The 21443-nt window shown below is 43.0% G+C and overlaps 1 protein-coding gene across 1 annotated transcript in view; it reads right to left on the bottom strand.

Moving 5' to 3' along the window:
- The window catches only part of LOC133136781 (receptor-type tyrosine-protein phosphatase U-like), a 154611-nt gene that overhangs the window by 71066 nt on the left and 62102 nt on the right, over nucleotides 1-21443 (bottom strand). The window contains exons 3-4 of the mRNA XM_061254504.1: nucleotides 6441-6712; nucleotides 371-452 (exon numbers count right to left, since the gene is read on the bottom strand). Of these exons, the coding sequence (XP_061110488.1) occupies nucleotides 371-452; nucleotides 6441-6712 (354 nt within the window). The remainder of the gene's footprint in view (nucleotides 1-370; nucleotides 453-6440; nucleotides 6713-21443) is intronic.

Below are 21443 nucleotides of genomic sequence, written 5' to 3'. Positions count from 1 at the left end.
CACAGCGAGCACCAGACGCGTTGCCTGGGCAACGAGGCGGGAAAAAGAAACACGCACTGAAGGAGCTTTCTACTTTTCAGCTTGTTTTCCTTTCAACTTTCATACAGCGGCCACCTGACCGGAGGCATAAAAGGGAGGAAATGTGAGAATGGGTCTCCTGACGCACCTCGGCGCGGAAAGCGGAGGGGTCGGGAGGGGGGCGGGTGGGGTCACGTGACTCTGTCAGAGCAGCTGCGGCTCATTGGCATTCGGTTCGGAGAGCGGGAACCCGCGGCTGTCTGCCGAGATAGCCCGGGCGGGCCCACCGGCAGGAAGCACATCTGGCCGCTCGGAAAAGGTTGCCGCGGACGCAGTCGCCATAGATACTTACAGCAGGGGTAGTTTAGCAGCAGGATGTCGTCTAAGCCGATGTAGCCCCGCCGCTCCTTGGAGACGGTTGCTTCGAACAGGACCTGTAGGAAAGCGGAAGAGTAGGAAACTTGGTGACGCTTTATTTTATAGCAAGTTAAAGGTACAATAAGTAAGATTTTTGTGTTAAGACATTGTTACAAGACCGTTGTAAACCCCTTCCTATCATTGGAAAAAGCTCATTGACATGTTGAGTCGCCCTCTGCCTGTGTTTATAGTCCTTAAATTCGGGTTTCAAAATATACCGTTGACGGCCCGACACTCCGTACCAAAACATTGTATCACAGTACAATAATTCAAGCTCATTGGTTGAAAATGTCCACAGCCAATGCCATTTCAATGTCAGCGTGTTTACAGAGAAGGGGGAGGGATAAACAGTGTTGTGGTTTGAAGGTGTTTATTGCTGCTATTCCTCTCTTGACCATTAGAAGACCAGAATTACCAATTATACCTTTAATTACACAGCAAACACCAGGTGCTTGTCAGGTAACTATTGTGATTTCAGGGGTAAGTATGATGAAATGGGCTGTAAAACGTATTTAGTATATAGTACTCGCATATGGTACTTTCTGACTTTGTTTCATCGTACTTTCCACCAAAAACTTCCCATAATACAACACAGGGAGAAATAAAAATGTAATCTTGTGGTAATCTCTTATAACTGGCTCTGAGGATAGTATATAACCGTCATGAAAGCAGATGAAAAAGCCTATCCTTTGAAGTATCACATCACAAGCTACCTTCTCTAACACCCGTTTCAAATGGTGTTAGTCATATTATCACCCAAAAAATGATGTATGCCATTTTGTTTACATGCCTTCCTGTCATCAATTTCTCTTCCCTGGAAATTAACTGAATTAGTTGTATTTTGGACAGACACAAAAATGGCTCGCCAAAGAAGCAGCTTGTGTTTTGACCACTGCCAAACTGTGGTTGACATTTTTGCGATGATATTTTGACATTACTTGGCTTCAAACAGTCCACCAGAGAGAGAGAGCTCGAGATAGAGGCTGCATTCAAAATCGAATGCTAGTTTACTATTTAGTGTGTCAAAATAGTATCAGTATGTCCATTAGTATGTAACATAGATGAATAAAATAGTGTGTTAAAACTACCCGAATATCACAGTACATTCTGTGAAATATCATTACATATGAAAGCATGAGCATCCCACAGTGCTTTGTGCCAGGTCATAACCCAAGCAACCACGAGGGCGGTGTTCAATCCAAAGCGGCAAAACAGTTGAACAATTTAAATGCAATTATTACCTTTCACTATACAGAATGTAGTTAAAAACAATTCAAATATTCACGTTTGAAATATTTATTTCTGTTTTCCTTATACAAAGTCATATCAACAAGGCTGTGCTTATAGTGCTTAATATCTCACTTTTTACTCATGTAGTAAATCCGCCTTACGTACGCCAAATGACAGTATCCATATACTGCATAGTGTGTAGTGTTTGATTTTGAATGCAGCCAGAGAGAATGTGGGTAAAACCAAGAGGTAGAGGAAAAAGAGAGAGAAAAAGAGAAAAGAAGAGAATAAAGGAAAAAAGAGAAATGGCGAGAGCCAATGTGAGAAGATGGACAGATACAGAGAAAGACAGGAAGGAAAATGAGGATAGAGAAAGATAGAAAGGGTGAGGACAAAGACAGGGAAAGCATAGCTGGCATATGCTGCTCATTGGTACTCTCAGCAGATTCAATAACATCTTTAATATTTCATTACAAGGTTCACCTCCCCAGTCTCTAACTGCAGAAAAAAAAAGCCATACTTTGAAATGCAGGATTGAAAAAAAAAAACATCAGGACATCTGATTTCTCAACTGCCTTTAATTCTCTACATCCCAACAAGAGAAAAAATTCATCGCCGTAACATACTGCTTTGTATGACAGCTATACGGACACAGCATGAATATTAAAATATTGGAACCAAATATTGGAACCAATTCCATTTCCCAAGTTATTCCCTTGTTTGAGAAATACATTTAAATTCTGCAATATTCAACTCTGACACAACGTTCAAATGCTTTCAGAAACGAATAACGGCTTACGGAGGACGAGAAAGTCAGAATTAATTAGAAGCAATAAAGTGTAAAACAGAGTAGGATGTAGGTGCTTTAATGTGCGTTTTTCAGTCAGTTCTGTGCTTTTCCACAAAAAAACTATCTGAAGAAAACAGACTTTGTCGAGCTTCAAAAGGTACGCGGGAGAACAAATCTTGTCCTCAGCTGCAACAACAGTGAATACATTTAACCCACGCGTGGTGACAGTAAGTCAGTTTGGGGATTAATGACGGCACGGCTTGTTTTTCATTCCCGCTTTGGAGACATTATTTAGGCGTGTCGGTTATTGACAAAGTCTTCACTGAGTACACGGAAATCACTGATCCACCAGGATCCAAATTTATTTTCTGAGACCATTAGTCAGAGCAGACAAAAACAAACTGCCATTCCACTCACAACACTGATATATTGTGTTTACAATTGGGTTTAAGGAACAAATTGATTAGTATCTGTGTTTTAGCGGAGACCGTTGGCACAGAAGTGCTTATTGGTCCGTACTTTTATATTGTTTTTTCGCTGATGCACGAAATGTGTCTCGTCATGCTAAAGTGCTTGTTCGCAGGGTATTGATGCGCTCGGTGGTCTGTAGTGGTCTGCTGTTGTATCCCGGTCAGTGCCCACAAAGTCTGGCTGCATCTCAGGCTAGTACGGGACTGCTGGCAGGGCCCAAACAGAAAGGGCTTGGCTCAGCGTGACATTGGCTGCCTCGTGGCACAACAGTGCCTCCTGTGGTCAGCGGGGGGCCTGCGGCCCACCTGAGCCAGCTGCCAGTCTCCTTTTTAATGATAAACACTGGTTTAAACTGGTCTACCCTGCTGAACAAAAGCAGCTCAATGTTGGTTTTGAAACAGCTGGGAGCTGGCCTGAAGTGGTCAACTGTTGACGTGGTTTAGTTGACTGACCAGTTCCCTGCTTGACACAGTTTAGATGGTTGACCAGTTCAGACCAGCTCCCAGCTCAACACGGTTTAGATGGTTGACCAGTTCAGACCAGCTCCCAGCTGTTTCAAAACCAACATTGAGCTGCTTGACCATCGTGATCAGCTCAATTTTCAAGCTGTTCAAGCTGGCATAGCTGGATTTTTACAGCAGGGTAGTATTCCATTTATGCTTCTAGTGAGGTTAAATAGAGGGGCCATACATTCTGTAGCACTGCATCATGAAGTCTATTGAATCCTCCTTTGTAAGAGACAGGAGGCTGTACAGATATGGCTTAGAACAAAGGCTTAACGTCATGTGCAGCGGATTTGAGTGACAGGTCTAAGGAGACTCTTCACAGAAGAATGCTTGACACTCACTGCCCACAAACTCTGCACCACAGCGCTACTGCGACAAAAGCCAATTAATATTAAACAATACAAAAGTCTTTTAGTGCTATGAGCCCACAGGGAACACTCCCACACTTTATTGAAATGTTTTTATAAATTATTGTTTTATTGGCTTTGGGGCTTATTAATATGTTTGTTTATTTTCACAGGCAAGATTCTACATGCTGATAGGAGGAACATTACACAGATATTTTTAAATAATTATGCAGGCTGTTTCACAGTTTGTGTTATTCGCCTTTAAATGTTTGAAACGGTTTCTGTGCAGACAGTCCCCCTGTGGAAAGACTCCAGGTTGAAGTTCCTGGCTCAAAGATAAACAACAAATAATGAGTAATGAAATATCTGGATGGATTAACGGCTGCGTCAGATGCCACAGACGGGTTCTCGTCGCTGACTCCGACATGGAGCTTATTTTTTAGACCTGCAGGAGGCCTTCAAATCCCTTTTGTCAGAATGACCTTCAGCCTGTTCCCCTCCCCCCACCCCCTCTCCCTCTTCCCAAGACTGAATCTCTCTCTGCCTGACAGCGTATTTCCACAGTCTACAATGGTATCTATGACAACATTCAGAAAAGTCTATATTTTTTCTTTTACTTCTATTATATTTGATACTTACATTAATTAGTTAATAAAATGAACAAATTGATGTAAGATATTATCTTTCATGATTTCAGGTTTTATAGTTAGGCATAAAACACTCCATTCTACGACAAAATGGCTATTGCTTTCAAGACCACATTGAAAACATTGTAAACAAAATGGGTAAAGGAATTCCTGCTATAGTGTTGTTGCAAATATCTATCCACGACGCAGTCCACTAGGCAGGTCTTAAGCACACTGGTTCTGTCACATCTTGACTAATGCCAGATAGTGTACTCAAGTGTTACAAAAAAAGCTTTAAAAAAACTTCAGCTGGTCCAAAACAACCCCGCTGAAAAAAGCAGCTCAAGCTAGGTTTTGATATAGTTGGTAGCTGGTTGACCAGTTCAGACCGGCTCCCAGTTGGACATGGTTTGACCAGCTCAAGCTACATTCTATATAACTCAGGCAAGCTACCAGCACTAGCTGGTTGACCAACACATGGGCAACACATCTTTCCCGCTAGTGTCTTTAAGGCAGAAATATGAACAAACATGTGTTCTAGTCTTCTTTGGCTCAGAGGTCAACTGCATGCCTCATGGCCAATCTCCACATGAAGTACCATGCATTCAATAACTCCAACATATCTGCTTTAATCAACTTAACTGCAGCTCTGACTTTACATACCCACCCAACCACCCATGCAACTGAAGGCCGGTTCTCAATCTCCAAAGTAAATACTCACTGCTTGCAGATGAATTACAGATGAATTATCGCATGGAATTATCACATTATTAACCTTGCATTGAAAAGAAACTAGCGGAAACTAATGGTCAAGATGTCATGGTACCAAAGCCATTGAAAATTTTGTGTTTTCTACATGAAATGTAATTGCTATTGTTTATAAAATAGATAGCAGAAACATCTTTCATGTAATGTATTGTACAGATAAGTAATGTGTTTGTTTTGCTTCTTCTTCTTCTTCTTCTTCTTCTTCTTCTTCTTCTTCTTCTTGTTTTTATGTTTCCAGGCTCGTGTGGTCCCCAGAAAGAGTTGCTGTTACTTAATGGGCATCCACATAAACTCAATGAATAAACAAAATCACAAAATGGTTTCCACTCCCTGTTAACCTACAGACATTTTTGTCATTTCTTGTCTATGGGGAAGGGTAAGAAAAATTTAAGTGCAAACTATAACCTGAAATGTTTCTATTTTCTTTCTATTGTATGCTGCCCCCAGCCCAACAGTAGTCACCACAGTAAAAATGTCCAACATGGATACAATAAAAACAAAATTCAGCGTAGCACACCACCGGAGACTGAAACCTGTGCAAACTTAATCGCCTTGAAAATTCAGCCATCTGTTGGGAACTACTAACCAATCGGAACAGCTCTCAACATCTCTTAACTAGCTGATAAGCAGGAATACTCTTTCGGCTAAAAAACATAGCCTGAACTTGCATAAATTGTATGTTTACGTACGTATGTATATGAGAAGAACTAAATCTGCATTATTCACAATATTCCTGCATTCAAGACCCTTTCCTCCACTCTCAGTGGCTTTATATTTTGTTGTTGTAGCTGTGTAGAGCTATAATCCTGTGCATGTCAGAATCGGTTCTCTGCATTTCTTTCGAGAGACTGTTGTATAATGAAGCCCCTATGACAGCAGTCATTATACTGCCCCAAGAGGCTGTAGCTGAAGCCATTCCATGCTTAATATGCTATTTTTTTAGCTTATTTCACCAGGAAAGTCTCTTGAGATTAATAATCTCCTTTTCGAAGGAGACCTGGCCAAGACAGCACACCATCACCAAGTTACAAAAGTTTGAGAAGGGAAAAAATACACACACACACACACACACACACACATTAAAATATAAGGAATACATACACAGTAAGTTACTTGTGTGTCAGAAATACAACAAAATCACTGACCCTACTCTTTCTGTCACTACTAAGACATTCGGAAAAAAGGCAAAAGAAAGTAAAGTGAACCACTGCATTCTGGGTAATGGGCTTCACACGGTGAGCAGTGCATGCTGGGAAAGATATCTCACCTGATAGTCGTTTGGCCAGAAGGTGCTGATGGCCAGTTCGACCTGGTGCCACTGCCGGCCGTGGGACCCAGACACGTTCCAGACGGGGGTGCCCAGGGGACCGCCGTTTACACGCACGTAGACCTGCAGGATCCCGGGGCTGTGCCCATCCCGGCTGTACAGGAAGTAACTGAACTGGACGCAGTGGGTGTCGTTCTCACTGAGGGCCCGCAGGAGCAGGTGGGCGCGCTGCCCCGAGGCATGCTGGGAGGCGTTCACCATCATGAAGGATCCTGGGGCAAAGAGACAGGAAGGTCAGAGGTTGTTTGAGTGGGAGGAAGAGCGAACACAGGAAGAGAGGTCAGAGGTTGTCTGTGAGGAAGAGCAAACACAGGAAGGGAGGTCAGGGGTCATCTGTGTGGGTGGAAGACCGAGAGCAGGGAGGTCAAAGGTCATCTGTAAGGGAGGTGGTGGCACACTAGTATTATGGCTGAGGGGGTGTCAGGCAGGGCTTGTTTTTATGTGGATCGATGTTGCACTGATGCAGAGCAGATCCACAGATCTCTGCATGACCTGGACCTCTCATATCAATGACCAAGTCCCATCCTACCAGCCAATCCCTGTGCTATAAGGATCGGTGATTCACTGCCACATCACATCGGTGCAGCATTATTCACTGAAGAACAAGTCGTTGTCTTCAAAGCAGTAGGGGCCAGAGAGGTTGCTGGGAAATCGCCAAGCGAGAAGGAGCATTTAGTTCAGCAGTGGCAAGAGCCCTCGGTCATTAATCACCGTGACACAGTTATTAGCCGCTAATGGCAGCTATGAAGATGCTTAAAACGCACGACACAAAGCGGAGAGTGCGAGATTAATTACAGAGAGGGAACACACATCCAAAAACCTCACCACAAACCCCCCAAAACCTCTCCCTAATACAGATACAGCTACTCACTTGGGACAAAGAAGCAGCCAACAGTCACTCGTCTACAACATCCATTCCACTACTGACATACCACACAATTGTCAAACGCTCTTTGTAACGTCAACAAGTGCTCAAAACGCTTAATTATGAAAGATCATTTCACAGTTTAAATTAATTACCTCGGCCGCTTTTCAACCGCAGTGTACCGCAGTTAAAAAAATAATGAAATAGAAAACGACGAGTGAGAGATTAAAGCGTACAGGCAATTAAGCGCCCTTTCCTGACAGGCAGACAGGGCAAAGCGAGCTCTGATGTTCTCTCCGCTTTTGTGTCACTGCCGCGGCGCGGTGGCTACGCTAACAGAGCTGACGGCGTTTGGACGCGATGCGAGGATTTTGTCACGGTTCCGTTCATACGTTTCTCCTGCTCTGTGGACTGGGAACCATATTCATAGTCTTCAGAAGGGTGACTACGAGTTTTCTACACGGGGCAGTAAATATGGAAATTTGATAAATACACAAAATATCGTCGCTTTCAGGTATTGCAGTATATTAGTCTGATGTGAGATGCACACTCAGTGACCATAGACAATGGAGTGGAGTCTCAGTTCTGGGCGAAAACGGCTTGTAAATGAGAGAGGTCAAGCTGACAGGAAGGCGACAATGACTCTAATAACCACATGTCACAACAGTGGTATGCAGAAGAGCATCTCTGCACACAACATGTCCAACCTTGAACTAATAAACTGAGAGTATTTATCATTATATGCTTTGAAAAAGTCCATATATTTGTAGCTCAATCTATTCTATAAGGATTTAGCAAGACACAACCTGAATGCCGGGCTGTATAAAGGTATAAGGTGTGAGAACTTTGATTAGCTCACCCTGGATGAGGTCGGTAGCAGAGTAAATAAACAGTGTAAAGAGCTAGATGGGAAAAGTACAGAGGACCTTATCAATATCCCAGATGAAAGGGAGGCTCGGATAAACAAATATCAATTAAAATAAGAGGCGTTTAGGGAGAGAGCCTCCTTCCCCTCTGCAGAGCGCGCGATGAGCGCTGAATACTGATGAAGAGATCAAACCGAGGCTTGCACCGTTACTTCCCACAAGTAAAAAAAAAAAACACAGCCTCTCTCTCTCTGATAATTTCTCCCGTTTGTTCTTTCTCAGATTCCTTAAATTATTTTTTAACAAGGGAGAATCGTCGGCCGTTTTCCTCGGAGAGCATTTTGGTGAAGAAGCGGTGTACAGTGCGCACTGTACCGAGCGGAAAACGTCTCAGTAGGATGTCCTAATTGTTTTGAGACTCTCCAGAATTATCTGTTTTCGTTTGAAGGAAGAAACCGCGGTCGGGGCGGGGATAAGCGCACTGTGATTTTGGCCAGGTGACAGAAGGAGGGGAGAGCTGTCCTGGAGCGTGTGGCAGGATGGAGAGAGAGGAGGACTCTGGGAGATTTTCTGCAAGTCTGCTGGCTGTCACTACTCTGAGCTCCCCTGTCATTCTCTGCCAAGTCTGTCCATCTCCATTCCATACAGCCAGCATCGAATGGGAAACAAAACCTAACATAATCTTCATATATTTCCCAGTCACTTCTGGCCAAATATAAACGTTTTTACACAGCCAGAAACAACATTTTCTTCTAAATTTTAAATCATAATCTCTGGACACCCTTTTTTGGAGGCAATTTGCATACTTTTCAAACTTTATGTATTTATACGTCTGGATATTTACTGAAGAATTTTTGGTTTAGTACCCTTAAGGGCACCATGGCTATATCCCATCAAAAATGAAAGTACTGTAGCAATATTACGATTACAAGACAAAATTCTTAAACCAGCTTGCAATAATATTTGTTGCAGTGGTTCTCAAACTCGGTTCAGGGGTGTTGCTATGTATGCTGGTTTTCATACCAATCACAATCTCAATACCAGAATTTTAACAAGCAGTTAACTTCTCTAAATTAGGTACTCATCATGTTTAGAGGGAATATTTACCCTCTTAAACCAGATTATGTCTGAAATAGCTATATACTGTTATGTTCCTGTGTTCTGTCCTCTGTTAGCTTATCATTGTTTATTATCATTATTCTTGTAATTTATAATTTTTCATATTCATGTCTGGTGTTCTGTTTATATACATTAGTCTTTGCACTCGCCTTCCCCTGTGATGTCTGAGTCTGAATGTTTACTAGCCCAGTCACTCCCTTGTCTGCGTGCCCCACTATTCGGGTGTTTACGGTAGTTCCGGGGTTCAATCTTCCTTACTTCCTGCTTTCTCTTCATTTCATGTTTGTACATAGCACTAATATACTAATCCCAACTAACATAGAATTTGTACAGTACTAATTATACTAACACACTAATATGTTTGTCAAACTAACAAACTAACATTCACTAGTTTTGGGTATTTGTAATTTAAATCACTTAACTAACTTACTAACGCATCTCCAGTTTCAATTCTGTTCTGTAACTCAGCCTCCCTATTCTATCACTGATTACTTGCTTAGTTTCAGCCAAGTATTCGCACCTGTCTCTCTGTATCTCTGCATCTCCTGATTCTCTGCAATTGTCTACTCTCTAGTCCGGAGCCGTTTGTATTACATGTGTGTCTTTGTGAATCCAGTCCGCATTTTCATTTCCCCCTCGTTATTGTCCTATTACCCTTTCATGTGTCTCACCTGATGTTTATTTGTTAGACCGCCCTCACTCCCATGCCCCGCCAAGTTTGTCTCATTCCCCTGTGTATTTATACCTGTCCTTTTCAGTTGCACGCTGCTAGTTCGTCTTGTCCTGTTTTTGTTCCCGAGCCCTTTATTCCTTCCCCTAGTTCTAGCCCCCTTGTTCCTGAGTCCTTGCCCTTGTTCCTGAGTCCTTGCCCCTGTTTATTGGATTTCCGGTTTTTCCCTGCCTGCTTCCCTGGACTCTTCTTTGCGTGTTGTGGATATCTGTACCTCTGCCTTGTTGGACTGACCCCCTGGTTTTTGACCCTGGCCTGTTTTTTGACTCCGCTCTGTCTGCCCCTGCTGTTGCAATTAAATCCGCCATTTTTTCTTCACCCCGGTCTGCTTTTGGTTCCTCTGTTCCACCCGGCATAACATATACTGTATGCCATGATGAATAAAAGTCCCTTATTCACATTGTGCTACATTGAAAACAATTACTTAAAGAGAGGTAAAACAAGTTCACTGATCAAATTAAAGACCGAGGTGAATCAGTAGGCTCCTAATTGGTGGACACCTGGCCATGAAAATGAACTATTTTGTAGATAAAGAAGTATTTAAATATGAAGAAAATGATGTGATGTGCCAAACCTGCATTGTGTTAATACGCTGAAGGGAGAAATTATGAAAGAACTTAAACACCTGTGTTCAGCAACCTAATTAGAAGTCTTTCATTTTATCAGCTAAAAATATGTTACCTCAGTTATGCACTACAGCACGATAAGCACAATAATGAGCATGGGACTTAGGTAAAAAACTTTTTTTTTTTAAATACTCAGGTTGTCCTACAAGTGATACTAAAACTCTTCATGGAATTGGGGGGTGAGCCTAGATTCAGCTGTAAATTATGCTGATACAGTACGGAACACATTTGTTGACTAAATGGTTTTAAGTCATCAAGGGTCCAAGGTATCAAATGAGTCCCAAACCACAGCGCTGCTATCAGATATGCAGATTATTTTCTCCATTGGGTTCAACAGGGAGATTTGTCAAGAGAAACAATTCTTCATGTGTCCACTGAATTACAGAAAGTACAATACTGGGCAAAGTATTGCTACATAGATTTGCATGTACAGCAAAATGCATATAGTAACCTTTACATTACATTGTTGTTTTTTTCTCTTTTAACTCCAGTTTATGATAAGAGGGGAAGCCTAGGCACTTCAGAGTGTGGACAGTAAGGACAAAATTTATTCAACCCATTCATTATTAAGTATTCATTCGTTAATAAGTATTCACTCATGAATAAGTATTTGACTACTCCACTTCTGAGTGTGAACAGTAAACTGTATTCAAGCCATTCATTAATAAGTATTTCACAACAGGATTTGAGGGTGTTAAACAAAGAACATAGAAAAACTGCTTTATGACACCCAGTTATTGTACATTGAACACATTTTACCAAAATGAAAATGAATAACAGCAACAATAGTAATAATGCAAAAACTATGATAATATTAGGGTATCAAATTAGAGGAGCACATTTGGCACTTTAGTCCCCCATCCCCACACATACCTTGTATGAAATGTTTTAGATACAAATCCCTGCAGATGTTAAGCCCTCTAGTGGAGACAAATGGCAATTGCTGAATTACACTGGATAGCAAAGGCCTGAACTATTTAGAAAATGTCTGCTGAAATCTAATCAAGGTCAGCAGCAATAAAATAGTGCAACACACACGGGATAATTATATCAGTTCTCATACATATTCAACAGTGATCGATTGCCAAAACAATAAACACATACAATAAGACTCCAAGGCTAAAATAAATGCTTTGTTTTGAATATATTTTGGATATTGTTTTTCCTTAGGAGAGGGGTGAGGGGTGGGGGGTGTGGGGGTTGGGGTTACAGAAGCTTTTGCAGAAGAATAATGAGTTCATTTCATTGTTCTCAGATAATTATCCTTAGAAGGCTTACAGTAGTGTGGAATAACAATTACCGTGTCCTACTTTTATGTAATTAAAGCACTGTGCTTGTAGCACTGCATTTAGACTTCCAACCCCCCTCCCTCAATGAAAGCAAAACAATATGCAAAGTTTAAATGCGAAAAACATAAACATAGACCTTTCTGGATATTAAGGCCAATAATGTATTCCATTTTCCTGGAGAAGTCTAACAAGCCTGTCCCAGGGTGGTTATGCATCTGCCTGTGCAGTGCTTAACCCTGAGAGACCCAGTGTTACAAAAATGCTATATTTTCAGGCACTCAATATGTTTGCCAAATATCACTTATATCAGTTTGGAATAACATTTCCCAGTTCCTTAGACGCTATTATTTTCGCACCATACCGTATTTAGAACTTTTACTGTTACACAGAGAGTGTCTAGTGTACAACATTTAGATTTCAGTTACATCAATATCTGGGCCTCACAATGACTGACAATGCTGTCCAAACATTGCAGTTGTCGTAATTACTTATATCTGACGGATGTTTCACGCACAGGGGATGTCAGGAGATCAGATAAACGGGCATTACTCATTCATAAAGATCTCTGGAGGGACATCAGGACACCACATCACGGTGACTCTGCTCCCTGGCAGACAGTGCACTGCCGTAGAATGGCTTCCCACACCGTCACTGAATATCCGTGCTCTTTCGGCAGCTCGATATCCCGGCGCTGTATCAGTTTAGCCGAGGCGGCGACGTCGCTCGCCTTTATTTTTAATTACAGTATTGTGTTCGTTCACATCGACGGGTTCTCACTCTCACAGACCCGCTAATCTCCGTACCCGCCAGCCAACGTTTGAGAGGTTTCAGATCAGATTCGATTACCGTATCAATTTAGACGTTCTTAATGGGAATCCCTTGATAGGATTTGTACTTCTTGACTTTCAACTGCTTCTATCTTTATTCAGCACCCATTTGCACTGCGCTCACAGACTGTTCATCAAAGCACGCACACACACTCACAAGAGGAACCGTAGTTTAAATGGCCCTACTCTCATATATTCTCCCAATAAATCAACAAGAGCTGATAAAGCCCCATCCGGTCCCACCTGACCCTTGCCAAGGACGCACAAACGTTCATTATGAGATTAAGACTGACCCTGGAAGCATTAATTCATGTCGGAGTCCCACAAGATTATACCTTCAGTCACAGGTCTTTATCTGAGGTTGGAGAGAGAGAAAAAGAGGAAAGAAGAGAAAATTACTTTTTCACTTTTGAACAAAATAATATTAGAGGAAGGAAGAAAAATGTAGGGGGCAGGAAGCGTTTTATGACTTTTGGGAGAAAAAAAATAAAACGTCTTATTAATAAATCAGTTCTGGGAGAAGGAGACAGGAACAGTGTGAGAGGGCTAGAGGTAGATAGATAGATGGATAGATGGATGGACAGATAAACAGAAAGAGAAAGTGAGAAAGGGAGAGTGAGAGATCAGGGACAAAGCCACTTTAATCTTAAATTTTCCACCATCTTCTCAGCATCGATCATGTTTCCTTCATCTTGAACTTCTAAAGGCAAAATATTGCCTTTTTAAAAAAAGAAGAAAAAAACGATTCAGGTGGATCGATATGTGCCTTTATTTCACATTTTATAAGGGCTTCTTCATCTGCCTGATGGTCTTTTTAGTGGATTTATGCAGCTTGTGTTGGTTAGTCTTCAATACAATACTCATTTGCAGATTCTAAATTGTTCTGCTGAACAAAGCTTTCTCGTGGCATCCTGGGAATTCATATCTCACCTCTTCGCTCTCCTTTTACTTTGTAGCACAACGAGAGGAGAAAGATGAGATGCAGATACATGGCCGTATCAAATACATGTAAACCATGCAGCTGATTACAAAGAACAACAAAAAAAAAACCTCACCGCCCCTAAAATCGAAATGCTTACGCAAGTTAATTTATGGAAGACAGAAAGAGCAGAAACGTGCTATCCCTGCTGTAAAATGCAGCTCTGCCAGCTTGACCAGCTTGAGAACTGAGTTGGTTAAAGGTACAATAGGTAATTTCGGACTTCTAACGGTCAAGAGAGGAATAGCAGCAACAAACACCTTCAAACCACAACACTGTTTATCCCTCCCCCTTCTCTATGAACGCACTAACGTTGAAACGCCATTAGTTGTTGCAATTAGAACCAATTTTCAACCAATAAGCTTGGATTTTAGTAACTTTGTTTTGGCACAGTGTCGGGCCATCAGCTGTATATTTTAAAACCCGAATTTGAGAACTATAAACACAGTCAGAGGGTGAGCCTTTTTCAATGACAGGAAGGGATTTACAATAGTCTTGTAACAATGTTTTAACACAAAAATCGTTCCTATTGCACTTTTAAACTGGTCATAACATGGTCGAGCTGGGTATGAGCTGGTCAACCAGCTAGTTCTGGTAGCCTTTCCATTTCAAAACATAGCTTGAGCTGGTCAATCCATGTAGAGCTAGGAGATGGTCTGAACCGGTCAACCAGCAACCAGCTGTTTCAAAACCGAGCTTGAGCAGACTTTTTTCAGCAGGGATGATCATTGTGTGTGAAAACCAAACCAAAGAGGAACTTTGGAGAAGTTGGTTAAAAGGCCGGAGGATAGGCAGCCTTTGGGCTCTCTGTGGTGTGCAGCAGTCATGTGATGTTTAAAGGTAACGGCTGCTTCGGTTCATTACTCCCGGCTGGTGGGCTGTACTGAGAGGGGGGACTCTCCAAAAGAAAGCCTCCTGAATGTGTGACTCACAGCTCGCTGCTGTGCTGTGAACAAGTATTTGCCCCCTTCCTCATTTCCTCTATTGCTGCATATTTGTCACACACGCATATTTGGTTTCAAATCTTTAGACAAAATGTAACATTAGACAAATGGAAACTGTTTACTAGTTCATTAATTAATTCATTATCCTAACCCGCTTATCCTGAACAGGGTCTCAGGGGGGCTGGAGCCTATCCCAGCATACATTGGGCAAAAGGCAGGAATACACCCTGGACAGGTCACCAGGCCATTGCAGGGCACATACACCATTCACACACACACTCATACCTATGGGCAATAGACTCTATAGACTCTCCAATCAGCCTAACCTGCATGTCTTTGGACTGTGGGAGGAAACCGGAGTGCCCGGAGGAAACCCACGCAGACACGAGGAGAACATGCACACTCCGCACAGAGAGGCCCCGGCCCCGGCCCCGGATTCGAACCCAGGACCATCTGCACCATCCGTGCCGCCTGTTTACTAGTAAAATGCAAAAATACTTTTATTATTGTTTTCATTTATTTAATGAAAAAAATTATCAAACACCCATATTACCCATACAGAAACTGCAGCAAGAAATGCAAGCAAATGCTGCCTATAATTCCATCATCAGTCATATCACTGTGGAGGAATTTTAGCCCTCGTCTTTACACAACAGCTTTAAATCAGACCAACTGGTACGTTTTCATGCATGAACTGCTCTATTCAGGTCCTGCCACAACCACCGCATCTATATTGGGTTAAGTGAGGACACTGACTAGGCCACTCCAAAACAATCATTTTGTTTTCACCCATTGAGATGTGTGCTTTTGTGTTTGGCTCTTTGTCTCGCAGCTTGACCCAATTAAGCTTCAGCTCACGGACAGATGACCGGCCATTCTCCTTAAGAAATCTCTGATATATAACAGAATTTAGTTTCCTTCAATAATTATAGGTTGTCCAGGTAGTGAAGCAGCAAAGCATCCCCACACCATCACACTATCATCACTATGAAATGCTGTATGCTTTATGGCAGACATAATGGACCCAAGTTCCACTTTTCTGTCCATAGGACATTATCCAAAAAGGCTTGGGGATAATCCAAGTATTAAAAGTTAAAGGTTAACAGGCCTATAGTTCTTTGGATGTTCTTCTGGGATCTGTTGTGACTTCCTGGATGAGTCAAAGGTCCCTTCACCACTTTTCCAAGTTATCTCCATTGGGAGAGAATGGCTCTTACTGTGGTTCGGTGGAGTCTCAGAGCCTTAGAAATGGCTTTGCAACCCTTTACACACCAACAACTTTTTCTCATCTCTTCTGAAATGTCCTTTAATTGTGACATAGTGTGCTTGTAGAAACTTTGCGGTGACTACTTCACTCTGATGGCGAGGTCCAATATGAGTGACGGTTAGATTCAACAGGGCTGGCTGCAATCAGCCAGCCAGCCCTGTTCAATCAGCTGAATGTAATTATCAATTAAATTTGGCTAATTGGTTGACTGAGCAACTAATGGGGCAATTACCTTTTCACGTGGATGATATAGGTGTTATTTCATTAAATAAATGAAATAATAATTTAAACAATGTGTTTTGTGTTTACTCAGTTCCCCCTTGTCTAATATAATATTTTGACTAAAGATCCATTCAGTGTGACAAATATGCAGTACTAAAGGAAATCAGGAAGGGGGCGAATGCTTTTTCACGGCACGGTAATTAACTTTGTCGCACTCCAATTTTTGGTACACTGGTCAAGCGTTTGACGGCAAATGAAACGGCAAAGGCGAGCAAGGACATGAGTCATCACAAAAGCGCCCCTCTGAAAATTCATTAAAAACAAACAGCAAGGGCCACTCCTGCTTTCATCACACAAAGTCAGATCCAGCCAGTACAACAGTCCCTTTATTCTTTTCGTAAGTGTAAACACCCTCTCCTGCCATTACACAAAGCAGCACAGATAAGGCAAGACAAGTTTGTGACTGTTCAGTGAATAACAGTAATTAATGTATTGAATTCAATATGTCATTCGTATCTTAAACCCCTATCGCAAAGAAATGGAAATTCTCAAGATTCTCTAAGAACATATTGTATCTGTATCTATCCTATACCTGTATAAATGTTTAGAATACAGTCAGTTTTAGCTACCTTCGCTGGATTAATTCATTACGGTTTCCGTTCGATGGGGCGAGAATTTCCTGCATCCGTGTCTAGGGCCGAAATAAACGTCTGGCCAGACGCACAAGAAAGCGATGCGTGAGACACAGGCCAGCCTGCCACTAGAGAAGCAGACAGGTGAGATATTCACCAAATCCTTGTTTGGCAGAGTGCTCTTGAAAGGCAATAACCCCACCGGCCTCTCACACAACAGGGGGAGAGTTTTAAATGATGGAAGGCGCAAGTGCAAAGCGCATCTTGACACTTATTCTCTCAGTGACACAATACAGACCAGGCTTGTTCTGTAGAAGCCCGTGCTCGAAGCGTACAAAGAGCCCTGAAAAAAAAAAAAGTGTCCTCACAAGACTGCTTCTCACTTTATAAGAACTATTCGCCGATAACAGAACCGCAACACAAAATACGGATGAAGAGATTTTGTAACTAGAATTCCATTGGGGATTATAGGGTCGGCTCTTTTATAAAAGAGTTATCAGCTGTTTTATGCTGAACGATGCCTCACAGAACATTTATTTTGCAAATGACGGTAAAGATTGTGCACAATTAAGATTGTTTTAATGTGTAACACTGCTGAGACAAAAGATGTGGGCTGTGTTGTTGACTGTATCCAATTAAGTGTAACCTACACTATGGTGTATAAAATGGCGAGATGGTTGGCATTTATATAGTGCCATTTATATCCAAAGCGCTGTGAGAATGCTTCTCATTCACCCATTCCGACACACAGTCACACACCAACAGCGATTGGCTGCCATGCAAGGTACCAACCAGGGGTTAGGTGTCTTGCTCAGGGACACTTTGACACACCCACGGCGGGATCGAACCGGCAACCCTCCGACTGCCAGACGACCGGTCTTACCGCCTGAGCCAATGTCACCCTTTAGTGTAACTAAAAGAGACCAACAAACTACTATTGGGGAGGGGGGGACGTGGGTGTCAAAAAAAGAAACTAGAGGGCAAAAAACGTCCATGGCAAACAGCCCTTTATTTTCTCTTGGACTGGCTTCTAGGTGACCTCTGGCCAGCTCACTAGCGGAGGTGACACGTTCGGGAAGCTCAGAGAGACAAGCCAGCTCAGAGTTTAACTGCCAAGCATTTTAAAAAAACCTCCCCTTAACCACTTTTAATGGCTCACTATCCTTGAGACTATAAACCAATCAAAATGAGCCCAATCCTATAGCCCCGGATAAAAAAGCGGAAAAAAAGTATTTCTTATTTATGGTGCCCCAGAGCGCCATCGACAACAATATATTGCATATATGAGCAGCTCGAAGCCCGCCTGGAACTCTGCCTCCCATAAAACGCAGAGAAATGAAATTAGACCATTGATCTGATTGAAGAGAAATGCGGGAGAGAACTCGGAGCGACGAGACGCAGAATGTTTCTCGCGTTTATCGTCGATGTCGTCTCCAGGCTTTGTTTCCACGGAGGTGTGAGTTCCTGCTGTTTGCTGTTCCTGTCGCGGGGGTGCGGGAGGGGGGTGTGCGGGGGGGGGGGGGGGGGGCGATGAGAGGTGCGAGCACGCACGCCTCCTGACTGAACACAGATAATTAATAGGCGAACGCATTTCACTTCCCGTTAACGACAGAATCCTTTAAAGCGAGCTGGCAGATAAACAGGTCGTTGGGTCAGAAGACGAGGCGGCACTAGCTATCCTGACCCCCGCTCCGGGACCACGCCGCTTGGAGATTCGTCCTTGTTCGTCTCCTCCCCCTGTTTGCGGCTGTCGATATCCCTGCCTTTGAGCTCGATGGGAGCGCAGCCGAGCGGAGGACGTGACAGAAGCGGAGGGCGACCGCTTCGGCGGACTGTGAGGGACCGCGGTGAACGCGAGGGAGAGGAGAGAGCTAAAGCCCGAAAACATAAGGGCACCTCGGACATCTTCGACCGTTTAGCCCCTGGATACAGTGTCTGCCTCTGACATTTATTCTGCTCAAAGCTGTGTCTTGACTGCACTTTGGTGGTGTGGGGGGGGGGGGGGGGGGCATTATTGTTTGTCAGATAGAGATAAAAGCACGGATGAGGTCATCTGTTTGCAGTGCAGAACAAGCAGAGCAGATGAGATAGGTTGAAGATGCGAGGTGACTCATTCCGCACACACAGGTCAGAGAGTGACGTTCCAACCAGCCCTCCGTGACAATGCTGGTCAGCTCAGAACCCATTACCGCTGCATTTCTGACAGAACCAGCCCCAAAAAGCGCTGAGGAAGGGAAACTGGCCCACATTGACCACCCCCGGCCTGGCACCATACGCCTGCCCTCACCTCACCCCAACAGTTACCTCATTTTAACTGTCTGGAGGGATGTGAACGGGTTGGGGTTTCAGTTTGCGTTAGTTTACTTTTCTCTCTCTCTTTCAGAGGGACGGAGGAGACAAAAACGCTAAAGATCCTGCCTGACCCCGTCTGATGCTCTCCCCCACCACCACGACCCAACCCCCACTTCACCCGCTCAGCTCTGAATGCAGCAAAGACACTGGGTAGTTCAAACTGCCTGCGAAGTGCTCTGATTGGCTGTCACAGTAAACAAGGCTGTTGCAGGAAATCAATGATTTGCCTGGTTTATTTGGCATCTTCAGCAAGCCCTTGTTTACTATTAAAAAATGTAAGTACCGCACTGCAAAAAATTTAAATACATCAGTAATCCCTCACCCACCACCGTTGGTGTTTAATTGTACAGCTCCGAGTAAATACCCGTGGGAATTCATATCAAAAAGCAATAAATCAGCATGAAAAGATACTTATCCAAAAACAGCCCCAACACAAGCTGCTCCTTTCAGCGCTCAATAATTTTCGACTGAAATGCATCACTAAACCTCAAATATCCTTTCTTTAGCTGAGGCATTTTCCGCTTGCAAATTCTCAGCCTGTCTGCAAAAGGTTTCAGGAACTATCATGTCAACTACCCTATTCCATTTTTAAACATCATTTATTTTACATCACACATGAGTCAAACACAAACTAGAGAAGGTACAAAGGAATTTTAACCCCCAAATGCTCCTGATGAGCTGGTTGGTGCCTTGCATGGCAGCCAATTGCTGTTGGTGTGTATGAACAGGTGAATGAGAAGCATCAATTGTACAGTGCGGATAAAGGCACTATAGAAATGCCAACCATTTACCATTTACATAAGAAAACCCAAACAGGAATATGAGATGCCATCAATTTGCCTGATGGTGACTAATGAACATTGATCTATCTATCCACTCAGACTCTCAGAGAACATAATATACTGTATAAGGAAATAAATATTCCCCTGTTTTTCAATAAGGGGCAGCACAGGCAAGACATCAGAATAAACTGAAGAAAAGATCGAGAGAAAGACCATGTGAGTTTTCATTCTTAACCTTCTTCATTCTTTCAAGAAGCTGCTGTCTGTCACTCCTCAATGCCTTTCAATATAAAATCATGAAAATATTTCAGTGAGTCACATCCAGCATATGAACACATTATATTCGTTTTTTTTGTTTGTTTGCTGCCAAAAAAGTATATAGCAAATGCATAAATTTACAATGTTCTTTTCCTTATAAATTTATGCATTCCCTGTAGTTTTTTTTTTTTTAAACTCTAATATCTGGCTGAAATGATTAAGCACGTCAGCTTGCGAAATCCATGTCTTTTATTTCATTCCTCATATGTTTGGCACAGATAAATCTGCATGTGTAAACCGGTGCCTGCCTGAGTGCGATTCGATTGGCCGGTGGCAGGGAATCCCAGGTTGACGGTTCCGGCTGATTGGGTCAGCGCACCAGGGTGGAGGGCGCTGGTGTGTCTCTGCCTCGCGCTTGGGGTGGCGGTCTGGCGTGGGCTAGCGTCGTCTCCCCGGGGTCCGGACCTGAGGGGAGCGACCTGCTGGCCTTATCCGCACCGCAGGAGAAAGACGACGGGGAACAATGGCCGCCGCGACAGCCCAGCCCAGCCTGGCTTTGTGGGGGGCATGGCCTTTGTCTGCCTGCTGTCGCCATGGAGCCGAAAGACGGTTTCCAGGACAATGGGAAGGCACAGATTGGAAGCGGGGCTGCCAGTAACACCCGCTGTCCCGAGGGGCCCCAGCTAAGCCCCCGTAAGACAGGCAGGCCAATATTTCACATTATGACAATGTATATCAGAGCTATATTCCAACAAACACTCCTGTTAAAAATGAGCCCTTTTCAATTGCGACTGCTGGTTATATAACTGAGCGTGAAGTAGTCGTCGGTAATTATGCTGCGGTAATAAGTTCATATAGCCTTACTTAACCCTCAGAAACCTATGGATATTTTGGCTGACCCCCCCCCCCCCTTAGTTTTTAACTGATAACTTTAGTCTGCCTTCATCTTTATGATCAAGCCATTGCACATTTCTTTCAGAACAGACTCAACTACATGAACAGTTGTTTCTTTATATTATGTACATTAAACGTCTTGTATATTAAAACGTCTTGTATTTTATAACACACATCACATAATTTAATGTTCCAAGGCTTTTTATTCATATTTCTGTCACTCCAAGGTCTTGGCTTGAGAAAACAACCAAAAACAATACCACGCCCCGTCAGCTGGACCCACGCCCATTC

This window comes from Conger conger, chromosome 9 (genome assembly GCF_963514075.1).
Source record: "Conger conger chromosome 9, fConCon1.1, whole genome shotgun sequence".
Lineage (NCBI taxonomy): Eukaryota > Metazoa > Chordata > Actinopteri > Anguilliformes > Congridae > Conger > Conger conger.
The sequence above is the reverse complement of the archived record's forward strand: the minus strand, read 5'-3'. Positions and strand labels throughout refer to the sequence as shown.